Below are 23,812 nucleotides of genomic sequence, written 5' to 3'. Positions count from 1 at the left end.
TTGACAGGACGAAGGGAGGCTCATAGTGCATCAACATTCCAAGAAAGTTGTCAAACTTGTTGGTGTTGATTTTAGTGACTTTTCACCGCTGTGATACAAAGAAAGAAACGACTTGTGTAGTTCGACCAAAGGATGGAGCACAAATTCCAGTCCGGGCACTGTGGCTCTCTCCTGCAGTGGTGTGATTAGGATTCAACCTTAAATCAATAGCTGCGCAGGTAAGTCTCAGCCATTTAGTAGCAGGGTGGAATTCAAATATTGTACTTCCTGTTTAATATTAATTTGGCTCCATTTTGTCTTTTCAGTAAAAGGGATTTCCAGTAAAAGAAAGTTGTACTCTATTACGGATTTGCAAGCAAATACACTTCAATTGATATTTTTGATAACCATTCAGTGTGGCATATTGCACTTTTCCAAGACTAGAAGATCCCATCTCCCCCCCATCCCCCCATCCCCCCAGCCTGTTGAAGTGCTGTTTGCCTGTGGACTATATGCTAATTCCATTCCTACATGCCAGGTGCATTACTGTGCTTGCCATCTGATTAGATCTCTCTTCTCATCCAGATATCAGAAAGTTAGCATTTGGGCTCATGGCTACTTGTGACAGATTATTCCATGAGGTTTTAGATTAAGATTCTGTTCCTTCCCCCCTCCCCCATTCCCGTTAAGTTCATGACCTCAGATGGACTGTTTTGGGTGGGGGTGGGGGAGGAAGAGGAAGAAGAAGAAGAGCTGACAGAGGTAAGTTAAAGCCCAAAGTGTCCTACATTCTCTTGTGCATTCTCCAATGGTTCAGGGCAACACCAGGACTAGTGCGGGAATGGGTGAACTGGTTGCCCGCACACCTTCTCAGCAGGACAGGAAGATGCTGCCAAGGCCTGGCAGGGCAAGGTACCTCCCCCACATCAGCTGCTAATTGGATGCTTGATCTTTGTATAACTATCACTCAGGCAGTTGTGAAAAATGATTCAGACTTTTAACAGTGTTCCATCACTTTGGTATGAGAAATTACACAGGTCCCCCATGTCTTCCTTATTACCATAGTGACAGCAGCATCAGGAGCTGTTTACCCAATTTATCATCAGGTTCAAGAAAGAGGTAAGATTAGGTCAATTTTATAAAGATGTTGTGGGAAGAGGCAGTGTTATAGCAAAAGCTGACATGCAAGACAAATTGTAGTGCTGCAACCTGTTTCTCCTTGCATCCCAAAACTATTTTCAGAAGAGTCTTAGGGCCAGAATTATGATACAGTACATGACTGATGTTAGCCTTGCTTTGCAACTGCAGTGACAATAGTCCTTTCAAATAACAGCAGCCTGCCTATCATTAAAGCATCATGTGAAGCTATATGAGCAAATCATTTTCATTAAGAGATAGTTATTTTATAAACTGAAGCCATCACTGTCATTCTTTTCTCGATGGCTGTTTGTGTTTATAAATTCTTGCTGGTTAACACTTTACGTTCTTTTTCATGGAGCGAGAGGAGCCAGCAGCCATGGGCTCTTGGACCAGGCCTACCTGTAAATGCTGTGCTACCAGCGCAGTGCAGCCTCTGGTCGCCTTGGAGCTGATCGAGAACATCAACATGGAAACTAAACAATGGCTGATGTCCAGAATCCAGGCAGAGAAGATAGTTGGCGGTATGACTGCACTGATTAACTCACGGTGAACAGGTTTAGAAAAACACTAACCCTAAAATTCCACGGGTTGCGATCCCAGTGGTTAAGCTGGGATTGTGCCCACTGATGCCCTCCAGCACTGAGGCAGACAGTATGATGAGACAGAGGCAAGTACCACTTTGGGCACATGTTTGGCATCCACCTGCTCCATGTGCCTGAAAACACGGCTGCCCGCCTGATCCCTCCCCCAACCTTGACATTGCTCCTATCAGCCCCTGAGCAAGGGGGATGATCCAGGAATTTTTTTTAAATGTCCCTCTTTGGGTCTGGGCCCCATTTCTGAGATTGGACCCCACTGGTGGGCCTATCTATGCCCTTGTGGAGTTTGATGCGCCTCACCTCACTCAGTGGACAGGCCACCACCATTAGGCCAGGTCACCTTCCAAAGCCAGGCCTGGGAACTCCGGCTTAAGAAGTGCTCACCTGTCATTCACTTTGTAACATAGGTTCCATACACTACAAGGCTCTTTGGAAACTCTCGAAAACAGCGGAAACCCAATGTAACTGGGTCTCCCCCCTTCCTGTGAGAGTTCGGTCAGTTACAGCGGGAGACTGGTAGAACCTTGAGGTATCTCAGGGCTGCTACATTTTTGAATTTCGATTTTGCATTCTCTTCATCTCATTTCCATGAATTTTACCTTCTTCATCTTTGTCTTCTCTCGTAGTTAATATTATGGTCTTTTGGTCATCACCTGTGGCGGCTCTGCTTTTCTTCCTCACCTTGGCTGTTCCATTTGATCCCTTTCTTTCACATATACACTTCTTTCATCACATTCAACTGTGCATTTCCAGGTCTCTGTCCCTTCAGTTACTCTGTGAATCTTTGTTTTATTTTCCTCTGCTAGCTTTACATCGAAACTACAGCACGGAAACAGGTCATTCGGGCCAACTGGTCTATGCCAGCGTTTATACTCCACATGAGCTTCCTCCCTCCCTACTTCATCTAACCCTATCAGCACACCCTTCTATTCCTTTCTCCCTCATGTGCTTATCTAGCTTTTTCTCTATCCCACATTTCTTTCTAAAGTTTCTCACTGTCTCTGTTTAGCCACCTTTCACTTTTCATTTGTTTTTCTCTGCCATTCTTCCTTCTTCTATTTCCTCTTTCTTTTTCTCACTGTCTCATTTTCATTCTTTGTTTTCGCTTCTTTACTCCATTTCTTGTCTTAATCTCCGATTCACTCAGCTTCTTTCTCTCTCTGTTTCCCGTTTTCCCTCTCCGTCTCTCAATCACTGTTGTTTCTTTCTCTGTCTTTATGTACACACACACACAAACACATATACTCTACGTATACACATATATAAGTGCATATCTGTCCCTTTGTTTCACTCTATTTTACTTTGCCTCTCCATCTCCTTTAACTTCTCACTGTCTATTTGCCTCTCAGACCTTTCTATCACAACTGATCTAGATGCAGTAATGGGAAGTCAGTAGGGTTGGTATTCTGGAAGGATGAGCTCAACTAGATCAAAGGGCTTTCTTCCTCAGACCCAATCTTGTGATTTTCTTTGTCACTCCCTCCCTCTTCTTTGCCCAGGTGCTGAGCTAATGGTCCACCCTGGTGAGGATGATGATGGGAACATGCTTCTCGTTTCTGCATCTCAACATGTTCTCCTGAGGGCAGCTGAGGTTCTGGGACTTTATAAACTGTACAAAGATGGCTCCATGATCTCATTTTCCTACAGGGACAAGAGAAACTTTAAAAACTCAGGTACCATTTCCACTTCAAAAGAAGAAAAATCATCTCAGCTTTTTTTGTTTTGCTTGTTTGTCAAACTATTTCATTCTTTGTGTTTTCTTTCTAGATAACATAGATGAATTTCTGACACTAGCCGAGCGTCAGTTCATTATTTTGCGCACACTAGAGAATTTAAAGGCTATAGATGAGAAGTGTGTACCAGGATATCCCACAAAATCCTTCTATCCAGGAGAAGCAATTTGTAAGTTCTAAGTCTTGTCTGTAGATTGTGAAACATAGTATTGGTACCAGCATTGATATTTTTAATCTTTAAAACACAGAATATGAGAAACATTTAAATTATTTCCTTTTTCATAAAGCTACTATATAGCCAACAGAGTAGAATACAAGTCAGGATCAAACTGTTCAATGCTCTGGTCAAGTCACACTTTGAGTATTGTGTGCCAATTCTGGTCATTGAGACACAAGGGAGATATTCAAGTTGATGTAAATTAACTCCTCTTGCCACCATCCCTGAACAGACTACTTTCTGAAGAATAATATCCTCAGAGGGATTTAAATGAATAAAATTTGGGCTGTACCATTGGCTTTCAGCTGGCCACGGAGTTAACAAAAGCTGCACAACTGAAGATTGCCTAAAAAGTTTAGAACTGGCCAATACAATCAAGATAGGTGCTTCCAGTGGTCGAACTATAGTTATGGTAGCCTTGTGGCTATGGCACAGGACTAACAAGCCTAGATGTTGTGAGTTCAGAATCCCACCATAACAAGATATGAAATAGAATTCAATAAATGTAGTCATACGTGGGCTGGCACCAGACAATGATCATGAAAGCTACTGGATTGTTATTAAAAACTCAATAATTTCACTAATGTTCTTTAGGAAAGGAAACCTACTTGTCTAGCCTACACATAGCTCTAGTCCCATGGTACATGTTTGACTCTTAATGCCCTCTGGATGGGCTATAAATATCCCCACATCCCCAGAATAAATTAAAATGTGGGATCAGAAAAAACATCCCATAATTAACTCCATTTTTATGTTCCATTACAGATACTCGGGAGGGGGATGGATTTTAAACCCCCCGCCCTACGATGGGCAGGAGAAGGTTTGGGAGGGAGGTTAAATTGCTAAAAATGGGAACCCACTGCGAAGGAGCCCACATCCGGTTTTACCGCTGTGTGTTTGGGGTAGTCCGAGTGACCCACTCTAGAGAGGCCGATCAGTCATTATAATATGTTAATGAGGCTGCCTTCCTCAGATTTTGGCAGCCATTTAAATTTAACAGCTGCAGGCCGTGATTCCCAGGGCTCTGGAAACCTGGCAGCTAAAGGGTGGCAGGAGTTGCCAGATTCAGCGGGTAAGTGCTTTTCCAGCACTGCTTGTGGGCTAGGAGGAGCAGGAGTGCTTCCCCCCGGCCCCCCAAGCAAACCTGCAGTGATCTGCCAACCTTCCCACTGCAACTTCTTTCCCCCCTGTGTGTCTTCCCCTCACGATATCTCCCCCTCACGATGTCTCCCCCCCCACAATGTCCCCCCTGTGATGTCTCTCCTCGCGATGTCTCCTCACTCCATGATGTCTCTCCCGCCCCATGATGTCTCCTCCTGCGATATCTCCCCCCACCCCACAATGTCTCCCCCCCAGCAATGTCTCCCCCCACCCCGATATCTCCCCTGGAGTGTCTCCCCCTCACGATGTCTCACTCCACGATGTCTCCCTCTGCGATGTCTCCCCCCGCCCCGCGATATCTCCCCCCCCCCCCCCCACGATGTCTTCCCCCCAGCGATGTCTCCCCCCACCCCCCCGATATCTACCCCGGAGTGTCTCCCCCTCACAATGTCTCACCCCGCGATGTCTCCCTCTGCGATGTCTCCCCCCACCCCACAATGTCTCCCCCCCACAATGTCTCCCTCCACTCCCGCTGCTGCGCTCTGAGCTCCTCCCCACTGACATCCAATCTTCTCGATTGTTGGGGACTGTCCACAGTGGTCCCCGGCTGCTGCCTTGTATCGCAGGCTTTTCCGCCTGGCAGCGGGCCGGCCTTCAATCTGCCAGGCAGGAAATGGAGCAAAAAAAATCATAATGAGGTCCTGCAGTCAAATTCAGCAGGGCCTCCGCCTTCCCGGTATTTCCGGGTTTCCCGGCCACTGACACGTGCCCCCGCTCCCTTCCCGCCTCTCCATGAATATCGGGAGCTCTGTCTCATTGAGACAAGTTCAATGCTTTATAAAAAGGACCTCAAGAGTCAAAACCTGTAATGTTCACAGAACCCCTTGAACAGATGCGTAAGGGGGGAGATATCGTGAGGGAGATACTTAGTGTCTACGTTCTCAATTCTCATGTATCTTGATTTCAGTTAACAGGCTACAGAAAAGCAAGATTCTGCATACATTCTATCCATTGCATGATGAGGAAATGCTGAGCAAGCTGGGAACTTGCTGGTACTCTCACAGGAATCTGACCTTACAACCCATTGGTAAGCAGCCCAAATTCTGAAGGTCGCTTGTGGTTCATATATTGTTCAAACTATTTTATAGGGGGAAGGGCTGCCCAAGCACTAAACCAGACTGCATCTGTCCCTTCCTCTCCCTGTGTGATGATTATTTGTCTGTCTCAAATGCTGGTTCCTTCTTTCAAAGCCCTGCCAACCATGTCTAGGACCTTTCCAAATTCAAATTCCATGACGTGCTATCCCAGTCCCAACCATTCCTTACCAATATCAGGCCTGAATGGCTTTTTATGGTTACCCTTGGCTTAGTCCTTACCAAAACGCTCACTGTATCACCTCTCATCTCAGTTTATATGATCTTCTGATGTTGATTGGCATAACCTTGCCTCAGTTGTTTGTCTGTTACTCACCTGTGCCCAAGTTTGTTGTTGTTGCACTGTTCTTACCTTGTAATTGTGTTTTATTTTATTTACAATCTTGTTTGGGCTTTTTCCTCCATACATGTACCCACTGTTATATAATTAAAACAAAAATAAAAAGTTAAACCACATTATACATGGCAAAGGTCCGACACACTGCATTCTGGGATTTGGTGGGGGTCTGATTCATGGGCTGTGTCAAGGGTCCCATATACCACACTATGGGGGTCCTTCACATGAATGGTAGGGGACATACACGTTGAATCATAGGATGCAACAGGGCTCCTTCTTGTTGCATCATGCAGTGTAACAGGCGTCCTACTCTTCATTGTGGTTGCTGTGAGGGCCTAATATATTGTATCATGGGGTAGAAAGGTGGTGCGACCTTGGGAATCCAACACAATGCACCATGGTTTTCAAGCAAGAATTCTCACCCACTGAGTTCTGATTCTTGGCCTCATGTCACGGCACCAAGCCTTCCTCATAGGAAGTTAGGGAGCAAAATTGGAATGCGAGCCAAACCATCAGGGGAGGCGACTGGCAGAAGATTGGTGGAGAAAATTGGTGAAGAATTATTATATATCTCCCTAATAGTGAGGCAGTTTCCTAGGATCTGAGCTAAGTAGTTCAAAAGTACACCAGTGAAAAATATACTGGCGCTTTATTATTTCATTTTTGTGCGGTTTTTTTTTTACAGATTCAATTTACAGATATTTTGGTGGTTCTGTCGCCATGTACTTCAGTTTTCTCGAATTCTTCACCTGTTCTCTGGTGCCCATGGCAACCGTTGGCACGATAATCGTCTCTCTTTCGATGGACACAATAGACAAATGCATCCTGTTTTCTGTTTTCAATGTGATCTGGTCGACTGTGGTCATGGAGTTATGGAAACGCCACAGTTTCGTTCTGTCCTACACCTGGGGCACCCTGCAGATGAATGGCCAATTCGAGGAGCCCCGTGTGGATTACAAGGGCCCTATGGGAACAAACCCTATCACCAAGCGCTACCAGCCCTATTATCCTGCGTGGAAACGCAAAGTGAAGATCTGGCTTGTTTCGGTGCCTGTTCTGTGCTTGTTTCTGGCCTTTTCTCTCTATGGGATGTTTGTTTTCTTCAGAGCAGAGGCATGGGTCAAGGCCTTTCACAGTGAAAACGACGGTTGCTGGGCCTGTGTGTTATATTTACCGAGTGTTCTTCACGCTCTCTATGTTACTGCCATGAACGTCCTGTACAAAATGGTCGCTGAAGTGCTTACCGAATGGGGTAAGTGCGTGATGAGAACAGACAGCAGGGTGCGATTACCCTGCATACCGCTGGCACGCTGCCAGCGACTTCACGGTTAGATGTGGCCTACGATCACGGTGCCCCACTGACAACGCCAGGGTTGCCAACCCTCCAGAATTGTCCTGGAGTCTCTATGGAATTAAAGGTCGATGTCCTGGATGCTGCTGCGAGCAAAACCCAGGAGAAAAATCATAAGGGCACTAAAATAATGTGGTTTTTTTTTCATGTTCGCTTATTAGCTATAAAAATATTGGAGATGGGGGGAAAATGGCTGTTTGACTGGGCGAGGCAATTGGAGGTGGAGGTTCATGTGATAAAATTCTTAATATGTCAAACCAGAGTTGGCAACCCCAGGCAACACACACTTGAAGAAATCGGCCCCGTTGTTTATTTTGCACAGTAATACAACCCAAAAATTAGTAACTAGAATGGAATATTCAGAACTTCCACCAAAGTTACGACAGTGGAGCGGGAGAAGTCATGAGGAAATTCCACCCCCCCACCTTCCGCCCAGTCTCTAATCTTCCTTTGAGGTTCAGTGTGCTCTAAAATCATAAGAACATAAGAAATAAGAGCAGGAGTAGGCCATCTGGCCCCTCGAGCCTGCTCCGCCATTCAACAAGATCATGGCTGATCTTCTACCTCAACGCCATTTTCCTGCACCATCCCCATATCCCTTGATGCCTTTAATATTTAGAATGTACCCTAGTTCTGCGTTGTACTGTCAAAGTCAAATAGCCCACTTACCTCGCATCTACATGCTTCATATTTCCCTCCGACAACATGACCAAGATCTGAAGCTGTGTAAAATTTCAGAGTACGACACATTTTGCTGCCCTTCACTGTCTGCCTAAACTGCCTTAACTACTTGATGCATTTTCTTCTAAGTTTCAGAGACGCTATTCCAACTCAAATCCCTCCAGTGAGAGGGTTATAATGGGATGGCCCAATAACTGCAATACATTGGGATAAGAGCTAGGAGAGCTCAATTCAAACATAAGGATTGACTACCTGGCCCACTATTTGTTCCCCAAGGTGGGAGTTTGCCAGTCTTAGATGGATTATCTAGGAGAGCCTGGCAAAATGGTTGGAGCCATCAAGTTATTCAAATAGCCCTTGGTGTGTCAGCATCAACAATGTGACACAGAAATCCATGGGATGGACTCTACTTCTATGCTTCTGTGAAGCACCTCTTTCTACATTAAAAGGCGCTATATAAATGAAAATCGTTTTTTGTTGAGGTACTGTTTCACCTCTTGGTGCAGCTGAGGGTGACAGTGAGGATACAGGTGGGGGTGTGAACGAGAAAGTAAGGAGAAAATATAATGAGGCTAACAAGGATGTGAGACATAGTAGAAATTATTTTAAAAATTTGTTGCATTTTCATTCCAGAAAATCATCGATTAGAATCCTCTTTCCAAAACCATTTGACAATAAAGGTGTTGGTGGTAAGTACACACAAGCACTCGCTGCAATTTAAAATCTATTTAATTCTCTCAGCTTTGAGTCACCACAAATCATCCTGACAAATGAAGCAAGCAACTGATGTGTCCCCAGACCTCTGCCACTAGCAGGGGCACGAGAGGGTTGTGAGGTGGCCTCTCCTTCGACTTTCCCACTGGAGTAGAGTCAGGCCTTGACCAAGGCCTTCCCTTGATCACTTCAAACAGTAAAACTCATGGTTTGAACTTTCTCCTACTGCCCATGGTCCATTGTGTTAGTCCCCAATGTGCTGTGCCTCTGGACACATTCTGAATGAATGCAGTAAACTTCATGGCCTAGAAATTCGATTGCGTGCACCCGTTTTACAGGCATAAAACGGGCGACTAAAGGTCCAATATGGCAGGCAGGTTGCGCGCGATCATTCCGCGCTGGAAGTGCACCACACGTCATATTTGTTAGGGAGCCCTGTAATTGTCCAGGACGCCCGCCTGAAACTGTCATTAGGACCATTGCATACCCGAATCGGGGGCCTAATGCCTGTTTCAGGTCCCTTTGTGAAATTAGTTTGCAGCTGACCGCAGCGTGCGCCCCCTTCATGGCACTTTGGGGGTTACATTCACCCCTTCATGGCACTTTGGGGGTTACATTCACCCCTTTACTGGCAATTTGGGGGTTACATTCACCCCTTCACTGGCACTTCGGGGGTTACATTCACCCCTTCACTGGCACTTTGGGGGTTACATTCACCCCTTCACTGGCACTTCGGGGGTTACATTCACCCCTTCACTGGCACTTTGGGGGTTACATTCACCCCTTCACTGGCACTTCGGGGGTTACAATCACCCCTTCACTGGCACTTTGGGGGTTACATTCACCCCCTTCACTGGCACTTTGGGGGTTACATTCACCCCCTTCACTGGCACTTTGGGGGTTACATTCACCCCCTTCACTGGCACTTTGGGGGTTACATTCACCCCCTTCACTGGCACTTTGGGGGTTACATTCACCCCTTCATGGCACTTTGGGGGTTACATTCACCCCCTTCACTGGCACTTTGGGGGTTACATTCACCCCTTCATGGCACTTTGGGGGTTACATTCACCCCTTCATGGCACTTTGGGGGTTACATTCACCCCCTTCACTGGCACTTCAGGGGTTACATTTACCCCGTCACTGGCACTTTGGGGGTTACATTTACCCCGTCACTGGCACTTTGGGGGTTACATTCACCCCTTCACTGGCAATTTGGGGGTTACATTCACCCCCTTCACTGGCACTTCGGGGATTACATTCACCCCCTTCACTGGCAATTTGGGGGTTACATTCACCCCTTCACTGGCAATTTGGGGGTTACATTAACCCTCATTCACTGGCACTTTGGGGGTTACATTCACCCCTTCACTGGCAATTTGGGGGCTACATTTACCCCGTCACTGGCACTTTGGGGGTTACATTCACCCCCTTCACTGGCAATTTGGGGGTTACATTCACCCCCTTCACTGGACTTTGCAATTACAATATTTTAAATCCAAAGACAATTATTAATTTTACTTTTCATTTTCAGTTTCGTTTTGTTAATTGCTTTGCTGCCCTGTTTTACATCTCGCTCTACCTCCAGGATCTGGAGCTCCTCAGAAAGGTAAGCATTTTGAAATGTGTGTCCAGATACAGAGCACCCTTTTATATTTAATTGCACCATACTAAATACTGCAAGGTGACTGGCTGAAAGGAACCGTCAGTTATCCAATTTGGACAGCAGCGGGCTGTTGAGGTCACCTTGATGATGTCATTCGATATCTACTTGGGACGATTGATTTCTTGTTCGGATTGAGAGAGTGCCTGATGTAGAAATCCATGAATACTGAAGTCCAGTGACATAAGCAGAAAGTGAGACTACGAACAAACATGAGCACATTGCTATAGATCAACAGAGAATGACGATCGAGCTCCCTCCTCCACCATTAAATCACTGGAGATCAATTTTACTTGAATGTCAACTAGAAATCTGTGATGAAAATACGATTAATGTTTTTTATTACTCATGTATTTGAATTAATGTTGCTCGCGGAGAGGCCCACCCTACAGAAGAGATTTAATTTTTAAAAATTACATTAAATAAAAAAAGAGGGAGAAGGATGAGAACCTTGAAAAAGCATCTGTTCCTACCTGTACCAGGCACACTTTCAACAGACTTATACACATCTCCAATGAAGAAGAAGTGTCCAGCTTTGGTTGATTGTATAAACTCTGAATTCGGGATGCCCTAAAGCCCGATGAGGCCATACTCCATACACTTGATTCGAGTACAAGTAATTAGGCTGTCAGGGAAATGCCATTCCACCCCCCTTAACTAGGTCTCGAACAACCCCGCCCGCCACTCCCCTCCCTGCCCTGCCCACCCCACCTCCACCCCCTTCGCCAGCAGAAACTGGACACCCTTTAAGGCTGTCACCAGGTTTTTTTTAGCATATTGGTATCGATTCACGATAGGGCCTATTTACAAGGCTCCACTCCCAATGGGAGCCGCACTGTATTGGAGTGCAGATCAGAAGATCAGGCACATGGGTTAGAACACACAGTGTGCAGCATTCCCAATTTTCTGGAGATGGAAATGTTTAATTTTATTTTTGGAGGCCTTGCAATGAGTGAGCGACAGCCTCATTATTCAGTGCAGTTCCATTGTAATAATGGACAGGAACAATTTCACCAGTGTTGGGAGGACCACAGGAACTATATCATGCAGCTGAATGTCCAATATCCTGCTAACACCCAGGATGCATTAATACTGCGTCAGTCCGTCGTGCAACCACTAGCTTTCATGGGTGGAAAATCATGGGATGCACGCTCACAATTTCCCAACATGCACTCCTGGCAGATGAGGCTCCACACAGGAAACTTGCATTCATTAAATTGAGAAATGACTGTTGCTAATTTTAACAGGTTTATAAGATGATGACGGGAATAGATTCTGTTTGAGTTGACAGTTTGTTCCAATTAAATAAGTTAGGGAGGACCAGGAGTCACATTTTAAGTTGTATAAAGCCAGACCCAGGTTAGATGTCAGGAGGTGGTTCTTTTCCCAGAGAATAGTGAACCTCTGGAACAGGCTGCCGGCTCGTGCGGTGGACATTGATTTGCTGAATTCCTTCAAGTGAGAGCTGGACCTGTTTCTGGCTGGGGTGGAGATCACCTCTTACAAAAGGTAAGTAATGTAATGCATAGAATTATCAGGGCCAGAGTGATCTCCTGGACTAGTTTCCGGTGCCTGGGGGGGTCAGAGAGTAATTTCCCAGATTTTTTTCCCTCAAATTGGCCTGGGTTTTTATCTGCTTTTTCGCCTCTCCCAGGAGATCACTTGGTTTTGGGTGGAGTGGGGAATGGATATGCTGTGACACACAAGGTATCACAACTGTGTGGGACAGGCTAGATGGACCAGAGGGTCTTTTCCTGTCTGTCATTGTTTGTATGTTCGTAATGCTTAACAGGCTCCTGTGACATTCCAACTGTCCACTATCTTAACACAGGCTTAAATCCATTTATTGGAAAGGGGTTAATATCTCCGTAGGCCAAGGAATATCATACAAAATGCATTATCCGTTGGCTAATATCACCGACAGTAATCTCTAGGCTTATAGCTTTAAACAGACTGGTTTCAATTTCCAGGCCTTATTGTTTAACTGGATTCTTCTGTTCCTTGCACCCTAGAAACTTGTATCACTGCTCGTTCTGACTCAGATCATCAATCAGTTTACAGAGATATTACTGCCCTATTTCCACAAGACATTCAATGGTAAAGGGGAAGGTTTGAAGAAATCCACAATGGAAAATGCACCGGAAGTCGACAAAATAAAATCACAGGGACAGATGACGTCATTTCCTGTAAGTAGTGTCATAATCATCAATATCCTTAAACAATGGCAGCCTCATTCGACTCCAATGTTTAGAACAATTTCCTCTTAGAAGAATATAAGTGACTGGATCTAAATTTAAACCTTTCAGTTCTAACTGTATATTGCAGATTTCAAATTTCACATTTGACCAACTGATGTACTTCCAGAGAGTCTGAGCAGACCTGCTAGTTTTTTTTCTTTTGGCCCTCCCACTTTCCACTCCCACTCCATGCTCCTTTCAGCTGCCAACCCATAGTGTGTCCCACTGCCATACATTGCTTCTTCTGATACCCTGGTCAAAAGTTGGCATAATTCACCAAGTGAGTTGGATTGACAATCAGAGCTGGCATTGAATTCAATCTCTCCCATGGAATGACACTCAGAGCTGGCACTGAATTCAAGCTCCACCATAGAATGGCACTCAGAGCTGGCACTGAATTCAAGCTCCACCATAGAATGGCACTCAGAGCTGGCACTGAATTCAAGTTCCACCATAGAATGTCACTCAGAGCTGGCACTGAATTCAAGTTCCACCATAGAATGTCACTCAGAGCTGGCACTGAATTCAAGCTCCGCCATAGAATAGCACTCAGAGCTGGCACTGAATTCAAGTTCCACCATAGAATGACACTCAGAGCTGGCACTGAATTCAAGTTCCACCATAGAATGGCACTCAGAGCTGGCACTGAATTCAAGCTCCATCATAGAATGGCACTCAGAGCTGGCACTGAATTCAAGCTCCACCATAGAATGGCATTCAGAGCTGGCACTGAATTCAAGTTCCACCATAGAATGACACTCAGAGATGGCACTGAATTCAAGTTCCACCATAGAATGGCACTCAGAGCTGGCACTGAATTCAAGTTCAACCATAGAATGGCACTCAGAGCTGGCACTGAATTCAAGCTCCACCATAGAATGTCACTCAGAGCTGGCACTGAATCCAAGCTCCACCATAGAATGACACTCAGAGCTGGCACTGAATTCAAGCTCCACCATAGAATGGCACTCAGAGCTGGCACTGAATTCAAGCTCCACCATAGAATGGCACTCAGAGCTGGCACTGAATTCAAGTTCCACCATAGAATGTCACTCAGAGCTGGCACTGAATTCAAGTTCCACCATAGAATGTCACTCAGAGCTGGCACTGAATTCAAGCTCCGCCATAGAATAGCACTCAGAGCTGGCACTGAATTCAAGTTCCACCATAGAATGACACTCAGAGCTGGCACTGAATTCAAGTTCCACCATAGAATGGCACTCAGAGCTGGCACTGAATTCAAGCTCCATCATAGAATGGCACTCAGAGCTGGCACTGAATTCAAGCTCCACCATAGAATGGCATTCAGAGCTGGCACTGAATTCAAGTTCAACCATAGAATGGCACTCAGAGCTGGCACTGAATTCAAGTTCCATCATAGAATGGCACTCAGAGCTGGCACTGAATTCAAGCTCCACCATAGAATGGCACTCAGAGCTGGCACTGAATTCAAGCTCCACCACAGAATGGCACTCAGAGCTGGCACTGAATTCAAGTTCCACCATAGAATGTCACTCAGAGCTGGCACTGAATTCAAGCTCCACCACAGAATGGCACTCAGAGCTGGCACTGAATTCAAACTCCACCATAGAATGGCACTCAGAGCTGGCACTGAATTCAAACTCCGCCACAGAATGGCACTCAGAGTTGGCACTGAATTCAAGCTCCACCACAGAATGGCACTCAGAGCTGGCACTGAATTCAAACTCCGCCACAGAATGGCACTCAGAGCTGGCACTGAATTCAAGCTCCGCCATAGAATGGCACTCAGAGCTGGCACTGAATTCAAGTTCAACCATAGAATGGCACTCAGAGCTGGCACTGAATTCAAGCTCCACCATGATTGGGATTCTGTTGTGGTAAATAAAGCGCATGAGATGAAGATTCATGAGATCTGATTTTATATCCAGTATAAGTGGGTTTACTAGATAACTAACAAGCAACAAAGTTGTGAATGGAACTTAAATCATACCCACGATGCTTCATTATGTATTCTGTTACACTATATTTAGTAAATATTTTAAATTAGCATGATGAAAGAACGTTGGAAATATGCTCACCCTAAATTTGAACTATATTACTCGATGGGCTGCGGATTGGCTCTAGTGACATGACTGGCTTTCCATCTCATGCTGTATGTTGTCTATTTCAATGACATTCAAGTAAAATGAATGCAATATTTCTTTAAGATGCTATCATTGCATCTGGTGTAATTCAACATATGCTTCCGTCTGCTCACAGATTAATTTCCCTCACTAGTTCTTGTTCCTTTCTGTGTATCTGGATGTAGTTTTACTTTATCTGTTATATTTCTCCACATGAGGGCAATATTGCTTCATAAGAACATGACAGCTGCTCCCTGCCATGTTCTTGAAGTCAGTTGTATTTGATTTTTCCCGATATGTTTAATGAGGTACTAGCAGAACTCTCATGGAATTTCTCACAGTGAACTAAAGATTTTATAAGAAGATGGATGCCAAGTAGCATTACCAGGGATACCAACTTACCAGCATTGGAGGCCACCATTGGGATCTGGGAGCACTAGAAAGGAGCCCTTTGTGTCTGGTAGTACTGGGAAAGGTGGGGTTGGGGGGGAGGGGGTCCAGGGACATTGGATGGGGAGGTTCTATGAATGCTGGGGAACATGCTTGGACCTGGGATCACTGGGAGAGGGATTCTGATATCTGGGGGCATTGGGAAGGGAGGTCTCAGGGTCTGACAGTATTGGGGTAATTCTGGAATCAGGGAGCATTAGGAATGCGGTCTAAGGATCTGTGAGTTCTAAAAGCGGACCCCGGGATGTAGGACTGAGGTGGGAAGGGGAGGGAGGCCCGAGTCCAGCAGGATTGAGGAGGGGGTTTTGGAGCATTGGAGAGGGGCAAAATATGGCAGGATTGGGATTTCTGGGATCTGGCACATTGGGGGAAGCAATTACAGGAACAAGCAGGAACTAACAGCTTGGTGGGAGAGGAGGTACACAAGCGAATGGGACCCAAACTGACATTAGTTCCTAATGAACCAATGGAAATAAAAATCAGAAGAGATGTAAAAGAGGTTGCCGACTTGCTATCACCCGTTTTACACTATCGCACAAGGTCACAATCTACCCCAGTTAATGTAAAACCCCAAAAATATGCTACTGATGCACCTGAAATTTGATTATGTGCTGGGGCCATTCAGAATTATCATTTTCAAATAAGCCCAAAGAGTAAACTTTCTCCCCGTACTCTGAAACTAAAATAAAAAAGGTTGTCAGTAAAAATCAGTATATATTTTAAGAAACACAAGCACCATTACCCTCTACCTCCCTTCTACAAGGAGGTCTTAATGACCATTGGGATCGGTATAATTTTATAAGAAAAATTGAATTTCGTTTTTAAGGACAGTTCAGATTTATGAGCTGGCGGAAATTAAATAGTTTGAGTCCCAGAGTTGCCCGTCAGTCAAACTCAGTCAGATCTACTCAGAGTTTTGTCAGTTCTCAGTCAGGCTGGGGAAATGAAGTACCTTGTGGAAATGAGCCATTCCATCAAGTGAGGACAGGAAACCAACCGATCTCATTTATTTTTGAAATTGTACTGTGGTGGTGACTCCTGTTTTTTTCTGCCTCACTGATTGACTTCTTGATTTGACAGCTACTGTTCCTTATACCATTTGTCCAAGTATCATATAGTGAGGATGCCTGCGGCTAGGAATTACCTCAGCGGAACTATGCTCCTTAGTAGAATGGCTTCAGCGGCCCTATAAGGAATGAATGGGGCAGTCTGCACGCTGCCATGAAAGTCGCTGTGTTAATGTCTCTACTGGTAGCGTAACCCAGTACAACCAAAGCACTTTTTCGATTGACTCTAAGGTAGTTAACAACGTTGTAGAAAATAATTTGGTGGGGAGGGGGGAGGAATAAACAGTTCCTTTTTCATAAGGGCCAGGTCTAGCTCACAGAATTCTCCAAAACCGCTATTAATCTGTGAGTGACAAGCAGGAAGCTGTAATCCAAATGGATGGGATGCAAAATGTTTCCTTCCCCTTCCTCCAAGTGGAATATCTCAATTTCTATATCACAGCCCAGCTAAGAACTGGTGTAGTTCACCGCACTGGGGTAATAGGCAGGCCTCGGCTTTGAACCCACAACCTTCAGTGGACAGTGGACCATTGCTATATTACTTGTATGAGAGGTCTGTCTAAAGTCCACCTCCGCTCATTGTCATCTTTTTGTCATGTCTAGGGAATGTTTGACGAGTACATGGAGCTGTTTGTTCAGTTCGGTTACATCAGCCTTTTCTCCTGCATTTACCCATTGACGGCGATATTGATTGTTCTGAACAACATCATAGAAATCCGAATGGATGCTCTGAAGCTCTGTCATCTCTTTAGAAAACCTTTAGTCTCTCCGGCAGCAAATATAGGAGTCTGGCAGGTGAGAAAGTGCATTCATCAGATCATCCCTGCAGCTTTAGAGCTTTATTCGATAAGCCATCATTTTTCTTATAGGAGGTATCTTGATTAGAGTGAGAAGACCTTTTCCTTCTGGTGCAAAGAACACACTGACTATTAAGGCAGTGCATCCAAACTATTTTTAACCCATATTCCATAATTCTACCCTGTTACCTCACTGATTCCAATCCTTGGAGTAAAGGGGTGGGACATCATTATCTTTCCGTCAGTTGTCACAAACAGCTAAACGAATCCATGAGACTGATATAATGTAGAAAACACGGCAGGTAATTTGCACACAGCAAGATTCCACAACCAGCAATGAGATACATGACCAGATAATCTGTTTTTTAGTGATGTTGGTTAAGGGATAAATATTGGTCAGAACACCGGGGGATGAACACCCTTGCTGCTTTTCAAATAGACCACGGGATCTTTTACATCTACCCGAGAGCTCGGTTTAACGTCTCACCCAAAAAATGGCACCTCTGACAGTGCAGCGTTCCCTCAGTACTGCACTAGAGTGTCAGCCTGGATTAAGTGCTCAAATTCCTGGAGTGGGACTTGAAGCCACAACCAATCTATCTTTAGAGGTAAGCGTGCTACCACTGAGCCAAGGCTGACACCTAAAGATAGAAATGTAGCAGATTGCTGGTCATTTCCCTTGGTGTTTATTCTTTTGGTTGAATGCTCTTATGGCTTTCCTATCATCGAGGAATAGCAACATAAAATAGACTCCCAGCAAAAACAGTTAATGCATTAGCTACATCAAAAATAGTACTGTTTCAAACAAGGTTCAAGGTCATAAGGATGGGCACACATAATCAAATGCTTATCAGAACAGTATAGTTCATGGTCTATTGGGACTGCGGCTAAACCACCTGTGCAGTGGGACCAGGCAGTGTTGTTGGTTTAGCATGCTGAGATTTTGCTTGATTACCCTTGGGTGTCGGGGAGACATTTCAAAGAGCTTTATCTGCTTGGAGGTCTACCCATGGGTGGTTGCTGGCCTCCCTTAGGAGGATTGATTAGATTCAAGCGAGTCTGTGATAGGGAAAATTGTTCACGGTCTGTAGACGGGTCAGCCTTTGGCTTTTTCTTCTTCCATCTTATCCGTGTTCTCAGAAAATTGACATCAGAAGCTGTTGTTCACAGGCCTGTGACTAAATTAGGATCATGAAGTGGAACGCTTTGAAATTAACTCTAGTGGGGTTTCAGTCTGTTTCCAAATGAATCATTTATCTCCAATCAGTTTCTATCCTACAACAAGTCCTGAAAGCAGATGCAAATTAGGCATTAAATTTAAGTTGCAGTCAACTCTCCATCAATGGGGGAGTATTTAAGTTAGGTTAAAGCAGTTTTGTTAATTAACAAAGTAATTGACTACAAGAAGATAAAAGGCACTGAATGCCAAGCTAATGTCTCTGTGTTTGTCTCCAAAATTTTTCTATTTTGTTTTTTTAAGATCAGCGAATGGGTACTTGCTACATAATTTCTAGCTGGCATATCAAAAAATTGCTTCGAAATTCTTTTAATGAATCTGTGTGTTTCTCAATGCATTTTTTGGTTTCACAGACTGCTTTTGAGATGCTGGGATTCCTGTCAGTCATCACCAACTGTTTGCTAATTAGTATTTCCCCTCAAGTGGAAGAGTATTGTGCAGAAAATAATTTAACATCCAAGAATGTGTTGCTCTGGACCGTTGGAGTGGAGGTAAGTGAATGTCCTTAGTGCTCGTTCTTCTCTATCTTGCAAAGCACATTGACAAGTCACAATTGCTGCACGCACAGCATAGCATCAGTTACAGCAAGGAGAGGAATACAGTGGTATTGCAGGTAATACAGTTAACTATTGGAATGTACTTTTCCAAAATTTCATTCTAATTTACACGTAGGAGCAACTGTTTAAAGGGCATATGTCTCTCTGTTCTTAATATATGTCTTTCATCCAGCATGTGTCTGTCACACTGCAGACAACACTGGAGGGGATTTTTGTCTTCACCCCGTGTAGTAATCGGGCAGAGCGGATGGCCCACCTTTTATAGAACCCGCCTCATTCTCATTACATTGAAATCAATGGAATGAAAATCAGGCGTGTTCTATAAAGGGCAGGCGGTTCACTCAGCCAGGTTAACCCCCCAGGTGGTGAAGACTAAAGTCTAACCCCAACTTTGTTATCGATGCAAAACAATCTTGCTGAAAGAAAGCAAGCCAGCTTTTCAACTTCCTCCAAAGAGATTCTGGGAGTGGAACAGTCTCCTTACTATTAATAAAGTGTGGAAAGAACGCATGTTCATGCACTCCTAGGGTCAAGCTTTTTGGGGTTTTATTGGGGGTACACCATACTGTTTGGGTTTTTGCAGTGTTGAAGCTGAGGATCCAATCCTATCCTGATCCTGCAAGCTAAGCACGAGTTTCCTTACATCACCTTCCTCTCCCCACTGTAGCACCAGGCAATAGAGGTGCATCCTCCAATTTATACCAGCAGAGAGACTAACACCTAGGCACTGCTAGGGAACATAATACGGTGCTCTCCTCTCCCTTCCTCCCTGGAACTGATCATCACTGCCACAGGAAACGGGCTGAACTGGACCACCAAGAAATCTGGACGTGACATGAGATCATGAGGGTGGCCTCTCCCCCCAGTAGTACTGGACCTAATTGACTCTAGTGATTGGGAATTGTTTGTCCATCATGATGTTAAGAAACTAAATGATAATACCTGTTCCCCCTTCAGTGCCTACCACTCTATTCTGTATTGTTTCACCATTCTTCCCCCAGTTCATCCTTCTATTGTGTGCATCAAGGTGAGGAATCAGTGCTGGAGAATGGAATGGAATGTTTTACCATGCTGAGCACTCAGTGTTAAGATCAGGCAGTGTGACTCCAGCACGGCCAAGTACAGAGTAAAAGTTCCCATACTCTGCCCCCAACATGGTGCCTTTATACCCACCTCCATTTGCCATGTCAGACACTCTTAGAGCCTCTCAGAATTAGGCAGCTAATTTAATGTCAGCGTATGCTGAATTCTGAGCAGTTTTGGCCTATGGGCTGATGCCTATTATGGACAGGGTGGAGACTGCCCAAACTCATTTCACATAGGACCCTTACAGTTGGACCAAGAGAGGAGTCCTTTACCCCATCAGTCTTGGGCAGATTGGAACTTAGATCCCTGAAGGGAATGACATAATTCCCCATCCCTTTTCTTTATTACCCACACCCCAGGATCTTTGGTTACTTTATTCTCTCCATGCCATTCCCCCTCCCCACCCCTCTGCGCACCCCCACCCACCCCCCTCCCCCCCACACACACACTCAATGCCTAAAGAAAATTGCTGTATCTGTGCTAAGACATGCCTATATCCTGACTATGTCATTGTGCAAACTCTAAAAATCCATATTACTGATGGAAAAAGTACTGAATCTGCTGTGCCTAAAGACAAACACACACCCACAGGAGAGACCCAGTAACCAGAAGGCTGGCAAATATGCTCAGTATCTTGTGATCACAAAAGGAGCACAGTCTGACATTCAGACTCACATGATTTAAACAGTAATGCCCAGTAGCAGTAGCTATACAGCAGTACATCTCCTTTAATGAGCCATAAAGGTTGTACGTTTCACACTCACTAAACTATTTAGTTAACGGAGAATTAAAAACACAGCAGGACCACAGCAACTAGAAAGAGAGCAGATAGGTTAACGTTTCTGACGGACATCCTTTGTCGGACCCTTCTCTTTTCAGATGCTGACAGACCCACTTGTGTACTTAGCTTTTATTCCAGATTTCCAACTGTTTAGCCTATTTCTTGTTCTTGCTTCCAGTTAACTTAGTGATGTGATTAGTGAATTCATCTTCGGTTTTGAGGCTGATTCTGTTCCATTATTTCTGCATTTCAGCATGCCTTGCTGGCTATAAAGATCATCTTAGCTTTTGTTATTCCGGACATCCCCCAGTGGGTGAGGCTGAGGATTGACAGAGTCGAGTACCAGTCCCTTCAAGCCCTCAAGCATAAGGTAAAGTATTCGGTAGCTGTAAAGCATAATAGGGCCAAAGCATCCCTTTTAACAACAACTTGCATTGATAGCATGCCTTTAATGGAGAAAAATGCTCCAAAGCCTTCCACAGTGGTGTAATCAGTGATGATCTTAGGCCTGAATTCAGAAGGATATGCTGATAAGGTTAGATGAAGTAGAGTGGGAGGAGGCTCATGTGGAGCATAAACACTGACATGGACCAGTTGGGCTGAATGGCCTGTTTCTGTGCTTTAAATTCTACGTAATGAATTATGAGAGATCCAGGAGCAAACCAGAAGCATGGGTAGAGCTGCAGCCTCTTAACCCTGTGCTGGCAGGTTGAGGTGCTGCTGCTACCAGTCACTAGAATGTGCCTATTGATGCTTCAGATCAAAAAGCACTCTTTGCTTGGCAGATAGATATACATGTCTCCCTGAGGCAAGTGCAACTCCTAATGGCTGCTGTGGAGTGATCCCCAGCTCAAACCCTCCCACCGTCCGCACACAATTTGCAAACAGGTTCCTCGTATTTCAACAACAACTTTCATTTATATAGCACCTTTAACATAGTAAAACGCCCTAAGGCGCTTCACAGGAGCGTTATTGATACCGAGCCAAAGCTGGAGATGTTGGGACAGGTGACCAAAAGATTAGTCAAAGGGGTGAGTATTGAGGAGCGTCTTAAAGGAGGAGAGAGAGATGGCGAGGTTTAGGGAGGGAATTCCAGAGCTTGGGGCCTAGACGGCTGAAGGCACGGCCACCAATGGTGGGGCGAAGGAAGTGGAGGATGCACAAAAGAGGCTCATTTCTAAATCACCCTGTCAGCGGGATTTATTCTTCAGAATTTAAACTGCTTGTTATCTTCTTATTTTAGTTGTTTGATGCGGCTAAAGGTCACAGCAGAGAAACCGAGGAAAAAGAAACATGGCGTAAAGGAATCACAATGTCTGATTCTACTGAGAGCTCTCTGAACACGAGCAACAGGCAGCTGAACCTACTGTGACCACCCCATTACCATGTGATGTTAACACAGAGCAAGGGAAATTCAACAGACATCAGTTCAATGAACTTAAGTGAATGATTTTGTATCAAAAAACTAACTCTGCCCCTCACCCATTTATTTTTATGGAGCCAACATTGCTATGTGTGTAACAGGGTAGTTCCTTTGTTATTTTATAGTTTTTCAGTGTATGCACAAATATACATTTAACCCAGTCACTGATAAAATACAATCCCCACAGCAGGAATCTAGGCTTCTGCTTGTTTTTCCTGCTTTGTTTTTTTGATTAAAGAAATAGCCTTTCACAACTGTACATCATCTCAGCTGGAGGCAATGCACAGCTGGAGCCTCGTCAGGAAGTAAGGGGAGGCAGCATACTCGTTTCCACTTTTATAAATAGAATCCTGCTCATTTACAGGGTCAGTCTGAAGTCCTCATTTATTGTGGATACCTGGTGTAAATGTCATCCTGTTTAGCGAGACTCTTTTCCAGTTGGTTTTCATTTTTGAATGTTTCTCTGCACAGCCATGAGATGAGACATTAAAACAATAAGTTTTCACACAATCTTCTTTGTGAGTATTTCTCATCCAAATATTTTCCCACATTTGCGATAGCATTCCAAATATTGAGTGTCTAATCAATGGTAGCTTAACCGATGGTTAGGTTCTATAGTCTTGGCATTATCTGACAGTTGAAGTCCTTAACCTGGGGCCCTCTGACTGATGGTTGTGTTCCTTAACCTGTGACCCTCTGATGGTTGCGTTCCTTACCCTGTGACCCTCTGATGGTTGTGTTCCTTACCCTGTGACCCTCTGATGGTTGCGTTCCTTACCCTGTGACCCTCTGATGGTTGCGTTCCTTACCCTGTGACCCTCTGATGGTTGCGTTCCTTACCCTGTGACCCTCTGATGGTTGCGTTCCTTACATTGTGACCCTCTGATGGTTGCGTTCCTTACCCTGTGACCCTCTGATGGTTGCGTTCCTTACGCTGTGACCCTCTGATGGTTGCGTTCCTTACCCTGTGACCCTCTGATGGTTGTGTTCCTTACCCTGTGACCCTCTGATGGTTGCGTTCCTTACACTGTGACCCTCTGATGGTTGTGTTCCTTACCCTGTGACCCTCTGATGGTTGCGTTCCTTACCCTGTGACCCTCTGATGGTTGCGTTCCTTACATTGTGACCCTCTGATGGTTGCGTTCCTTACATTGTGACCCTCTGATGGTTGTGTTCCTTAAACTGTGACCCTCTGATGGTTGTGTTCCTTACCCTGTGACCCTCTGATGGTTGTGTTCCTTACATTGTGACCCTCTGATGGTTGTGTTCCTTACCCTGTGACCCTCTGATGGTTGCGTTCCTTACCCTGTGACCCTCTGATGGTTGTGTTCCTTACACTGTGACCCTCTGATGGTTGCGTTCCTTACCCTGTGACCCTCTGATGGTTGTGTTCCTTACCCTGT

At 44.9% G+C, this 23,812-nt stretch overlaps 1 protein-coding gene across 1 annotated transcript; it reads left to right on the top strand.

The window, feature by feature from the left end:
* Window positions 1-1,481: 1,481 nt before the first annotated feature.
* ano10b (anoctamin 10b) lies at window positions 1,482-22,910 on the top strand. The gene is made up of 12 exons (XM_067997441.1): window positions 1,482-1,640; window positions 3,218-3,391; window positions 3,486-3,620; window positions 5,737-5,856; window positions 6,946-7,512; window positions 8,926-8,981; window positions 10,541-10,615; window positions 12,682-12,855; window positions 17,132-17,323; window positions 18,916-19,053; window positions 21,240-21,356; window positions 22,230-22,910. Exons 1-12 carry the CDS (start codon window positions 1,496-1,498, stop codon window positions 22,356-22,358), a joined length of 2,022 nt encoding a protein of 673 aa, XP_067853542.1. The 5' UTR covers window positions 1,482-1,495; the 3' UTR covers window positions 22,359-22,910.
* The last annotated feature ends 902 nt before the right edge of the window (window positions 22,911-23,812 follow it).

The sequence above is a fragment of the Heptranchias perlo genome, chromosome 16 (genome assembly GCF_035084215.1).
Source record: "Heptranchias perlo isolate sHepPer1 chromosome 16, sHepPer1.hap1, whole genome shotgun sequence".
Lineage (NCBI taxonomy): Eukaryota > Metazoa > Chordata > Chondrichthyes > Hexanchiformes > Hexanchidae > Heptranchias > Heptranchias perlo.
This window is presented reverse-complemented; position numbering and strand designations above follow the sequence as displayed.

What these genes read in the sequence shown, in the direction of transcription:
- ano10b (XM_067997441.1), top strand. Translation starts at nt 1,496, where the DNA reads ATGGGCTCTTGGACCAGGCCTACCTGTAAATGCTGTGCTACCAGCGCA. An exon ending in TGAAGTGCTTACCGAATGGG is followed by an intron (nt 7,513 to 8,925) that starts GTAAGTGCGTGA and finishes TTTTCATTCCAG; the next exon opens with AAAATCATCGATTAGAATCC. An exon ending in TTCAAGCCCTCAAGCATAAG is followed by an intron (nt 21,357 to 22,229) that starts GTAAAGTATTCG and finishes TTCTTATTTTAG; the next exon opens with TTGTTTGATGCGGCTAAAGG.